The following is a 12,477-nucleotide window of genomic DNA, read 5'->3' as shown; positions in this document are numbered from 1 at the left end:
AGCAAAGGCTAAAAATGTCCAAAGCTGGTCCCAAATTAGCAAGAGTGGGAAAAGTCACCACAACAGAAACATGTTTTCTTCATATCATAAGCCTGTGTCTTGAAGATGGCAAAGCAATGTCCAACTACTCTTCATATGTTTGATCTTTTTACAAAGAAATAAAGTGCTTTTTTAATAAGCCTAATGCCTTAGTGTAGTAAATAATTGGTTTCACTTAACATTTTAAAAATTTTCCTATGCCTTTATAATGAACAGTAAGAATTTTTTGTGTTTTATTGCTTTTTGTTTCCGTTTTCTGGTTTGTTCTGTTTTGTTTATTTTTTGTGGTACTGAAGATCTAACTCACAACCTCACGCTTCCCAAGCAGACACTGTGCCACCGAGCTATATCCTATGTTTTGAGACAAGATCTTCTTAAGTTCCTCAGACTGGCCTCAACCTTGCAATCTTCTATCTCAGCCTCCTTAGTAGCAAAAAATACAAAGATGTGCCACCATATCTGGTTTAAGTAAATAGAGTTTTTAATGTTGTGACAAATATTTAAAGGTTACAGAACAAGTGTAATTTCTTGCCACTTTTCATCGTTTTAGCTTACACGATCAGTTTTATTGTCTAGCCCTCCCATGTCCTCCCTGACCCCTTCCCCTCTCTCTTCTCATCCTGGCTGCCAGGAGAAGAGCTCTTTCCTTCACCATTGCTCCTGACATGATGTGCTGCCTCACGACAGACCCAGAAGGAAAAAGCTCAACAGCTTTCAGGAAATCTCTGAACTATAAGCTAAAATAAATCTTTCTTCCTTGCACATTCATTATTTTGGGTATTTTATCACAGTCACAGAACTAAACTAACATACTATACACTGCCACAAACATTTCTTTCTTGCTTAAAATACACAGACTCATTCATTACCTATATTTTTCATATAGGACCAAAACCTCTTCCTTGAATGTGGGGCAAAGGGTAATGCTTCATAGCTTCTTTTATGCATATGTAATACACTTAACTGTCCTATTATTTAAAGTCCTACTGTTATCTCAAGTATAACAACAAGATAAAGACACTAACAAAAGACCCTGAATGTTAAGTATGTTTAGATTCTTATGATTTTCTCAATCTTTTGTAGTTTGCTTCCCCATATATAATGCTATAGCATTTTTTACAAACCTCTGCTTTTCTTAAGCTAGGTTTCAAACTGGATTTTCAAGAGGTTCACTTAGTTTCGCAACAGGCAGCTCTCTTTTGAACTCACTACGCAGTTTACATGAGACTCAAAAGATAGTATGATTATAATAATAAAAAACAATGAGAATAATGAGGACATTGGTGGCACACACTTAACTGAAAGGAACAAAGGTGTACCGTACACTTTCGAAGGTAATCTATTATCTTTGGGAGCTTAGGATATTGCTGACATCAGGTAATATGCTTTTTAATGTAATGGGAAACAGTAAATAATCTGAGCTTACTAACAGAGATACATTCAGTTCATTCTTTCCTCTTGCCACCCCAGGCAACAGACTACACTTCCACAACCCTCCTCACTTTAGCAAATGTCAATACCCAGTCCCTCAAGCTAAAATCTTTAAGTCCTCTCTCCTGCCTTACCAATATCTAAGGTATCATCATTCCATCTTTCTCAAAACCCTCAAATATATCCTGGATCTATTTGCTTCTCTCCATATCCATCCCTATCACACACAGTTCAAGGTGGCGTCACTGCCTAATGAGCTCACTTCTTGACTAGTCGCCCAACTTTTATTATTGTCTAACACTTAGATAACTGTATGAAATGTGAATGAAACAGCACTGCTTCTCTGCTTGAAATTTTTCAAGGGGTAACTCTTATTCCTAAAGTAAAACTGAAACTCATCTTCATGCCCTACTAGATCCCAAAGGACCTACCCATACCTACCTGTTTGGTTTCATCTCATATCCATTCTGTTTTACGTGTGTTGACTCCCCTTGCCTGTCCTCCAATATACAGGACTTCCCCAGGGCCTCTGCATATGTAGCTCATTCTTTTAAGTGATTTTCTGTAAACCTCAGTATAATTTTTCACATTACCTCAAATATTATCCCTTCACAGGGGTTTCTATTAAATACCTATGGCAGTCTGTCTTCACATTCCCATATCTAAGATACTATATCACATCATATTTTATTTTTTGCCTCCTGACCAAACCCAACAACAATCCTCAATTATGCTTACATGTTTGTATCTCTATCCTTATATGTGGTCTTATTACAGCATGATCTTCCTGCATCTTAATCACCATTGTTTTCTTCGTGCAGCACACGATTTCTCACTCAACAAATGAACCATTTGATAGCACCCAGATAAAGATATTCTCTATGAAATGCAGTGATATTTCTATGCATAAAATTCCTAAGCTGATATCCACAAAGAACAGTGAGCCAGGCTCAGAGGAGTCTTCCTGTAATCCCAGCTACTTATGAGGCTGAGGCAGAAATATTGCAATTTTAAGGCCAGCCCAGGTAACATAATGAGAGCCTGTCTAAAACAGTAAAAAAAAAAAAAAAAAAAGGGACTGGAGATGTAGCTCAGTGATGGAGAGCCAGCCTTGCATGTGCAGGCCCCAAGTTTAATCCTTAGTATTAAAAAAGGAGGAAAAGGAAGAGGAGAAAGAAAATGAGGAATAGGAAGAGAAGGAGAAAAAGGAGAAAGAAGAAGAGGAAAAAGGAGAGGAAAAAAAGAAGGAAAAGAGCTGTGCAACTAAATTTCATAGCAACATTATTCATAATAGTAGAAAGCTAAAAACAAACCAAATCCTCAACAGGAAGATAAACAAATTACAGTACATTCATAGTAAGTAATATTTAAGTAATAGAAAGGAATGAACCGTGATACAATGTCTCAAAAACATTTTGTAAAAGAAAGTAAACAGAATCTATATGATTCCATTCATATAAACTTGAGAGCAATACAAATCATATATAGTAATAAAAATTAGAACAGCAAATGCCCGTAAAAGTTATAGACTGACTGCAAAGAAACAAAACAGAACTAAAAATGTTCTACATCCTGATAGATCTTTGAGTTACATGGGTGTACACATTTATAAAATCTGATGAAATTGTTTGGTGAATGTAAACTTAATCAAAATTTTCTTAAAAAACTAAAGTTCTAAATTTGTTGACCCAAGATCATGTAAGATACAGAAACCCAAGAAACAGAGCTACTTATTAAGTTGCTCAATTGTCTTCTAAACCGCTACAACACATATACAAGCCATAATGGAAGGGCCAATTGATCCCTAATAGTGAGATGCTGTAATCTATAAAATGACCTTGTGACCTGAATCATTCATCACAAACTGATATTAATAACAACTCAGACACAAGCTGAACAAGACTATATTTTTCAATATCTTTCTACTCTCAAAAGCACCTAAGAAATGCCATACATGAACTCTCGATAATATACTAATATGTGGCATGAAAACAAAAAATGCATCACAAAAAGAATAGAAGATAGATGAGATGATAAACACCTAAACAAGAGGATCACAAGTTCAAGCCCAGCCTAGGCAACTTAGTTAGATCTTGTCTCAAAATAAAAAATAAAATGGGCTAGAGCTACAACTCAGTGTAAAGACCCTAAGTTCAATCCTCAGGAACAAAACAAGTAAATAAAATAAAAATAATTTCATTTTTTTTAACATAACTACTGAAAAACCTATACGTACATTTGTGCCATGCATTGGATTTCTACTGAATAACACTGATCTAAAACCTCTACATCTAAATGCAGGTTATCATTTTCATTATTACACATTAATTTTTCTTTCATTCGCCTCCTAACCTTTTCACTTGATTGTCTTCTTTTCTTCATTTGAATGAAATCTGTTTCCACCCTTTCAGCCAGCTCTAGTTTCCTCTTGTTTCTTTTAAATGCAGCTAAACTGAATCCTATAAAAGAAACATTAAAAGTAACATTTGAGAATTACCATGAACAGTCTTTCTAGACAAAGTCCTTAAGAATATTCAACTAAGAGATTTTAAAAAAAGGATTTTTAATGTGCCTTGACATAATAAAAGAGTAAGAAATAACCTAGGATCAAAAAAAATTATGAAAATGACCAAAACCAGATAGACAACTGAGTCCAGAAGGTAAATACTACCCAGGGGCTGATTCATGTCACTTCTAACCCTGATTTTGCAGATCTCCATACTTAGGAGACAGAAAATAAAACTATGAAAAAAGGGAGCATTAAAAACACACTGGAAATATCCAGAAAGAAAAGGGTGAAACCCAAACAACATATCCAGTAAAAAGAAAAAAGAGAAGCCACCATAAAATACTAAACAAGAAAGCTGCATTTTTTAGCCTTGGTTCTAGACACAAGAGGGAACGTCTCCCTGAGAAATCTGTAACTAAGAAGGGCATTTGGACATGTTCAGAGAAGTCATATTCTCTGTGTCACCTGAGAGAAAAAGCTGATCTCAATGTCTTCATACACAAGCACAAAACTCCCTGAAAAAACACATATAACTTGACTTAGCAAGACCTAAATAAATATTAAATTAACATAGTTTAAAGGCTTGCCTCCTGTGGGCAGCCAGTGCAGGCAGGGAGAAAAAGCCAGACATGCCGCTGCACATCCACCATCATCCAGACACTTGGTTCCCTCAAGTAAACAGCTAGTGCACAGAGAAACAGCCAAATATGCCCCATGTGCCCAAGGTCACCACTGGAGACACTTACTTCCCCCACTTACTTCCCACAGGCAAGGGCAACAAGCATGGGCCCACAGAATCAGACAAAGAAGCGCCTGTGTGCCTGCCACCACTGGGGGAGTCCTGGTGTGGTCACACAGGCTAAGAGAAGCAGCAGCCCCACCAACACCCAGCCATGGCTATCGGGAAAGCCTCAGTGTAGCCATGCGGATCTAGAGAAGTGTGCCCCAGACCCCACTGTCTTCCCCAGCAACCTGGGTTCAGAGAAACCCAGTTACCTGCCTATTCCCTTGCACTTCAGAGGGGAAGCCAATGCAGGAAGCACTTGAGACCACCCAACAAGCTTGTCCAGAGGAATCCAGGAAAATGTCAAGATGAAGGAGCAAAAGGCAATCTCAGACTTCTAGCCAACACAGAACAAGTCTGGGAGACACAGACATGCAAGAGGTTGTAGGTCACTTGCCTAAAAGGTCTGACCGGATAACAGCTGAAGTAAAGAATCGACTTCATGAGGCTATACTATAAAAGTAATCAGATCAGAAATAATATTTCTCGTAAAGAAGAAATCACAAACATAATGCAAGAATGCTGAGCACATGTGAAGAGGACAGATAAAAAAAGAGCATAGGAAAAAGACAGAAATCTTGAATGAACAATATAGGAAGAAATTACAAAGCATGAAACAGATGCAAAGAGATATCTAGGAAATTAAAAACTTCATTGAAAGGTGGCAAAACGGCTTGAAAGAGACTGAAGATAGACTTTCAGACTTTGAAGACAAGATTGCAACTAGCAATCATGAAATAAAAGATCTCTCAAAAATAACAAGGAACCAGTAAATAATTCAACAGCTGCAAGACCACACAAAGGAAAATAATTTAAGAGTGACAGGTGTTATCAATAAAGCACAGGCCAATACAAATGACATACAAAGACTATATACAGAAGAAATAGCAGAAAACTTCCCAAATATGGGAAAAGGACCTGCCATACAGATGAGTGAGGCATACAGAACTCCAACTAGCCATAACCAAAACAAATCTATACCCAAACATATGATTCCAGAAATTCAGCACAAGAACAGAACATTAAAGGCTCTTAGAGAAAAGAAACAGATTACCTATAAAAGAAAACCCATCAGAATCATGGCAGACTTCTCAACACAACCATCAAGTCAAGAAGAGCTTGGAGTAAAGTGTTTTAAACCCTGAAAGAAAACAATTGCCAACCCAGATTGATCTACCCTGCAAAAATCTTTCAAAATTGATGGAAAAATAAGATACTTCCATGATAACGAACAGCTGAAGGAATTCATGACCACAAAACCAATCCTACAAAGAGCACTAAAGGATATTCTAGAGAGAGAGAGATAAAGATGATCATAGCTCCAGGAACAGCAGCAGAGGGGGATCTCCAAATACGGTAGGCAATGAACAGAGGGGAAAAGTGGGGGTTCAACAACTGGAGAATAGCATGGTAGAGATGAAACAATGTATGGCAGTTGTAACCATTAATGATGATGGCCTCAATTTGTCAATAAGAAGAAACACACAGAGAGTGGATCAAGAAATAAGATCCATCAATATGCTGTATACAAGAAACACATCTAACTCAAAAGGAAATTCACAGATGAAAAGTCAAAGGAGAGAAAACAGTTGTTCCATGTGACAGGAAACCAGAAAAAAGCAGGAGTAGCCTATCCATCTATTTCAGAATGAGGAAAAAAAGATGGTATTTTCATACAATGGAAAAGTACTGAGCTACAAAAAAGGATAATCTTCAGGCTCTTGTAGGTAAATGAATCCAACTTGAGATCATGCTCATGGGGGAAATGGTTTGGACTCATATGGGTGAACATCATGTTACCTCTTAGTGTAAAAAACTGAAGGAGTAAGTGGGATCTGAAATGTACCATAGATAGTAAGAAAGTGATAAGGGAAGAAAGGTCTAAAAAGGGAAGGTGGCAACCACTGTTAATTTCCTATTATCTTGTTTTGAATTCCTGTATTGTTTTCATAGTTTTGTTAGGTTTGATTTTATTTTGTCTTGTTCTATTTGATTTTACTGTGTCTGATGGTATGAACAGCTATTTTGAAAATAATGGGATGTATTATGGTAGCCATTGTTGATTTCCTATTATCTGGTTTTAAAGTCCTATAATGCTTTCATTCTTTTGTTTTGATAGATTTTATTCTGTTTTGTTTGATTTTATTATGTCAGATGGTACAGGAAGCTACTTTGAAGATAACAAGAGACATTATGGTAGCTATTATTGATCATGTTTTGAAATCCTGTATCACTTTCATTGTTCTGTTCTGATTTATCCTGTTTTGTTTGGTTTTATTCTCTTTCAAATTAAAAAAAAAGAATACTTCATCAAACATATGAAAAATAATCCAACAAGAATAAAAAGGTCAAGCCAGGCATGGTGACACATGCCTTTAATTCCAGCACTTGGGAGGCTGAGGCAAGAGGGTAGTTGTAAGATCCAGTCCAACCTGGGATACAAAGTGAGCTCAAGGCCAGGCTGAATTGCATAGCAAGACCTTGTCTCAAAAAGACCAAAAAAAAAAAAAAAAAAAGAATAAAAATCTCAGCCAAAGGTCAGAAAGTACCAGCTAACTTGCAAATACCATAGATACTATGATAACCAGATATTATGGCTTGTGTCCAGATGTTCCCCCACCAAAGCCTCAATGTAGTCACAGGTGGAGCTTTTCAGAGGTGGCTGGATCTGTTGTGTATGAAACTGGGATTCATGTTACAGTGCTCAGATTAAGGGTACTGGGGTTAAGGCTGTGAGTGCTACTCACCCAAAATAGCCTGATAAAGATAAAAGGGACAAAAAGAGGCTGTTTGTTTCTTGTTGCTTTTGCTGTATTCTGCCTGCCATGAACTATGTCTCCTCTGCAATGCTCTTCTGTCATCTACTCTGCCTTGGAGTAGCCATTAATGGACTGAAATCACTACAAACTGGGAGACAAATAAACCTTCCCTCCTTTAACTCTGGGTGTTGGGGAATTTTGTTCCAGCAATGAGAAAAACTAACTAAGACACCAGAAAAAAAATGTAAGACACGAGAAATAAAACGATACTACTGAAAAATATGGCTAAGGAACAAAAGATGATAAAATGACCAGGCAGATTTGAAGAGGCAAACAGGCTTCAAATTGTAACTACAGAATACTATGCTATATAATATTTTGTACTGTTATAACTACGGGATATTATATTTTATATAATTATAAAATGTCCTATAATTATATAAAATACAGAATATTATATTTGATAACCACATATATCAAAAATTTTAAGCTTAACATACAGATTTTAACACCCAATAACAGAAATTATAAAACAGAACATAATTCACAAAAAGGTTAAGTTTTCTTATAATAGCAGACTAAATTGTTCAGAGTAATTCTCCCTCTGAATGTTATTTAAGATGGTAGGTAAAATAGGAAAAATACTACCTTTAAAGAATTAAGAAAAAGGACTTCCGGGAGAACATGGCGGACAGATAACAGCAACTACCGGAGGCTCTCTGAAAGACTCGGCTCAGAAGCCAGGAATGGTGCGGACTAAGGAGACATAAGTCGGTGGAGATATGCTCTGCTGACTCAGGAACGAACTGGGCTGAGAGAAGCCAACTTGGAATGCAGTCCTGGTGCTAAAACAGGAACAGAAAAGACTCGGTGTGGAGGCTGGAACCGCGCCATTGTAAGCCGCGATTTGGGTTTCCCGCCGCGCGGCGGCTGGCTGCCTCTACAGTGGCTCAGCAAGGAGAGAGACGCGCGGAAGCTCTGAGAACGGCAATCTGCGAATGGCAGGGAGGTGTGCACTGACTTGTGGTGAGGTGAGTGAGAGAAACTGACACTCTACCACAGTTTGACTCCAGCAGAGGACTTTCTGGGCTCCAGCAGTCCTGCGGGAGCAGGGCGCGGTGGCGACTCCAGCCACACATACCCCTCTCGGGCGGGATTGGTGAAAAGTGCCTGGCCTGCATGACGCTGCGGGTGGACTCGGTAGGCTGTCCCAACCCAGATCTCAGAGCCTGACAGTGGCCGGGAGGGGAGACTCGTAGGCTGCCTGGTCCGTAACTCCCTGCTGCACAGCGGTGAGTGGGAACAACTAACTGGCGCAATTCAATCAGGCTGTGGCTGACTGGGAGAGAAGCTGGGCCTCTTATATAAGCTTGCATATATAAGGAACAGAGAAGAAGAGGCAGCATGGGAAGAGGCAGCAACAAGAAAGGCTCCTCGGCCCCCAATTCTGAGAAACAGGCAATAGCAGACACCACACCAATACACATAAGGCACCATATAGAGAGCCTCATAGACCAATTCAGGAATGAAGTTATCAATGACCTGAAGCTAGAAGTATGCAGAATAGTTAGAGAAATGCTAAGTACCACCCAAGAAAAAACAGGTGGTGGAATGGAAGAACAGAAAAAAAGGGGAGAATTGTTTGATGGAGAAAACAGAGAAAGCATAGAATACGTGAAGCAGGTTCAAAGGGACTACCAAGATACTAAGAAGTCTATAGAAGACTGGCATAACAGCTTGAAAGAAACTAAGGACAGACTATCTGAACTGGAGGGCAGACTTGTAATATGGGAGAATGAAATGAAAAACTTCTTAAAAATAACAAAGAAACAAACAGCAATAATACAAAGACAAGAAGATGATAAGAGGATCCATAACTTAAGGATTAAGAACATAAAAGAAGAAGTAGGGACACAAACAAGTGAACTACAAAAGCTACTCACAGAAATAATCCAGGAGAATTTTCCTAATTTAGCAAAAGGTAAAGATACTCAGATGTATGAGGCATACAGGACCCCAGCTACCTACAACCCAAACAGAGCAACACCCAGGCATGTAATAATAAAAATTCCAGAAATTCAATACAAGAACAGAATATTAAAAGCTGTAAGAGACAAGAAACAGACCACCTACAAGGGAACACCCATCAGAATTACAGCAGATTTCTCTGCACAAACCATCAAATCACGAAGAGCGTGGGGGGAAATAATTCAAGCATTGAAAGATAATAATCTCCAGCCAAGATTGAGATATCCTGCACAACTGTCCCTGGAAATTGATGGAAAAACAAGGTGCTTCCAGGATAAAGAGGAACTGGGGGAATTTGCAACCACCAATTCAACTCTACAGAGAGTATTGCAGGATATTCTAAAAAAAGAAAAATACAAAGAATCCAAAAATAATGGCAGAGAGGCCACAACGAATGGAGCAGAGAACAAAATGAAGAAGACAAACTGACAGCTACGGACAGAAAAAGAGCTTAACAGAAATGAGGCAGAGAAGATTGGATGATAGGAACAGCTATTTTGGAGAAAATGACATCTTAATAGGTAATACAGATTTAGTATCATCTTGTTTTGAAGTCTCATCTAGCTTTTGTCCTTCTGTCTCCAATGGTCTAAATAGGCTGTATCTTATTGGATTTTATTATGTACGATAGTATAAGCAAAAACCTTTTAAAGACAAGGAGATTATACAGAAACCATTGTTCATTTTGTTAGTCGATTCTAAATACTCTGTAATGCTGTCATTCTCTTGAATGGTTTTACATTGTTTTGATATACTTAATGCTACAGTATACGAAGTTGTACTCAAGGATTTCAAAGAAAGAAACAATATGGTAACTACTTTTAGGTTAGGATTATCTGGTGGTGAAACACTATTCTGCTTAAATGGTTATGTTTTGATCTGCGCTGTTTCGTTATTATGCCCTCTTTTATCTCAATCTCCACTCCATTATTTACTTTTTTATCTTTATCCTTTTAATTAAAGGGAAAAAAAATAGCAGGATATATTATAGTAACCCACTTTGACTTTTCATTACCTTGATTTAAAGCCCTGTATTACTCTCACCATCTGGTTTTTAACTGATGTTCCCCTATTCTGTTTTGCTGGATAGTATCAGGTTCGAAAGTTTAGGCATCAGCTGTGAAGATAATGAGATTCATTATGACGCCCATTCTTGTTGACTTTTGTCTACTTTTGAAGACCTACAATGTCTCCAATGTTTTGGTTTTGTCGGTTTTGTTCTTTACTGTTTTGTTCAATTGTATTATAACTAATGATATAGGCAATTCTATTAGAGATAGCGGGAGGCATTATGGTAACCATTGTTGATCACCTTGTATTATGTTTTTACATTATCTATTATGTCCACCCTTTTGACTTGACCGATTCTGTTCTGTTATGTCACATTTGGTTTTACTCTCTTCCAAAAAAGTAATAAGAACCGTGGGAGCAATGAAACCCAAAATGTGTAATAGTCATTGTACAAAAGAGAGGAAAAGAAAGTGCTCCAAACTATATAACTGCATGTATATTTAAGTGTATAAGATAGAAAATGATATCACAGAGTTTTATTGGATCAATGAACAGAACTGTTTGCAGTATCATTGATGGAATGTCCACTTTACAAGCTCTAATTTTGTGACTTGAACAATTATTTCTAAGATGACAATATGTAATCCATTAACTAGTGATTTCCTACTGTTCATTTTTTTTCTGTAAATCTGTATAACTGGTACCCTTTCCCTGCTTTTTTTTTCTTTTCTCCTTAAATAAAATTTTAAAAAAAAAAAAAAAAAATTAAAAAATAAAAGAATTAAGAAAAAAAAAAAAACCTTACACAAAGTATCCAACTAAATTCTGAGGCAGGTAGAGCTTAAACCAAAAACTGAAGCTACTGTTGCACTACGAACATTTACCAACACTGGAACACTTGTGTCTCACTAAACACAAAGGAGAAGTAAAAGTCAAGTTCAAGGCACATTAAAGATAGACGCAGTAGGTTGCGGGCTGGTGGCCTTACAGTTCTACCCTCCTAGAATGACTGACTTAGAACTACAAGTCAACCCCTATCTAGCCAAGTAGGAACTTCACACAGGTAAGACTGTCCTAAGCCTAAGCCTAAGCCTAAGAATGGGAAGAAGAGAATAGGACTAAAAAGAAAAAAAGTTTGAGAAAACTTTTGGTCTGCTAGGGGCACTTGCACAGATTTATAAGATTACACACTGTGATATCACAAAAGGAAAACAAAGAGAGGAAGAGAGAAAGACAAAGAAAGAAAAGAAAGGAGAAAAAGAAAATTTCAAGAAATAACTACTGAAAACTTGCTCAATTTGATGAAACTCATGAATATAAACATCCAAAAGGATTAACAAAGTCCAGATAGGAAAATTCAAGAGATCCATCCATCCCAAGACACCCTTTACAGACAATATCCTGAAGTATCGCAGGTACTCCCCTGCCGTTAATGCTTATGCGGGGCAGGCTGAGGATGGACCCTTTCAAGACCTACACCATTCGCAACACACCTGTCACTGCTGGTGACTACATCAGCAACAGCGCTTGCACCCACAGGGTTTTGGGATATGTCCTCTACAGCCTAGTTTCTGGATCAGAGCACTGCCATCAAAACTCACCTTCATGAGGGCCGAGGACATACATCCCTGGTGGCCTATCATCACTTCTCTTTCCACAAACACATGCATCCTAAACCACTGAGGTACTCACAGACACCAATGATGATGAACTGAAGAAATCACAGGAAGGCAGCATAACTGTGCATACTCAGAACCCAAACCACAGCACCTGCAAAAGTGACATAATAAAGCCCATCTAGAAAGGAAGGAAGGGAAGAAGGAAGGAGAGAGAGACAGAGACAGACAGACAGACAGAAAAGATCTCTTGAGATAAAAGCTACTCCAGAAAATTGAAAGAGGCAACTGTTACACCAG

The 12,477-nt window shown here is 37.9% G+C and overlaps 1 protein-coding gene across 12 annotated transcripts in view; it reads right to left on the bottom strand.

The window, feature by feature from the left end:
• Tasp1 (taspase 1) overlaps positions 1-12,477 on the bottom strand; it is a 262,482-nt gene that overhangs the window by 191,036 nt on the left and 58,969 nt on the right. For all 12 annotated transcript variants that reach the window (XM_063248678.1, XM_063248683.1, XM_063248681.1 and 9 more), the window contains one exon: positions 3,823-3,929. In XM_063248678.1, coding sequence (XP_063104748.1) covers positions 3,823-3,929 — 107 coding nt within the window. The remainder of the gene's footprint in view (positions 1-3,822; positions 3,930-12,477) is intronic.

This window comes from Cavia porcellus, unplaced genomic scaffold (assembly GCF_034190915.1).
Source record: "Cavia porcellus strain 051 isolate PalLab524CR breed Dunkin Hartley unplaced genomic scaffold, mCavPor4.1 scaffold_5, whole genome shotgun sequence".
NCBI classification, from domain to species: domain Eukaryota; kingdom Metazoa; phylum Chordata; class Mammalia; order Rodentia; family Caviidae; genus Cavia; species Cavia porcellus.
Note: the sequence above shows the minus strand (reverse complement) of the source record. Positions and strands in the feature narration are given on the sequence as shown.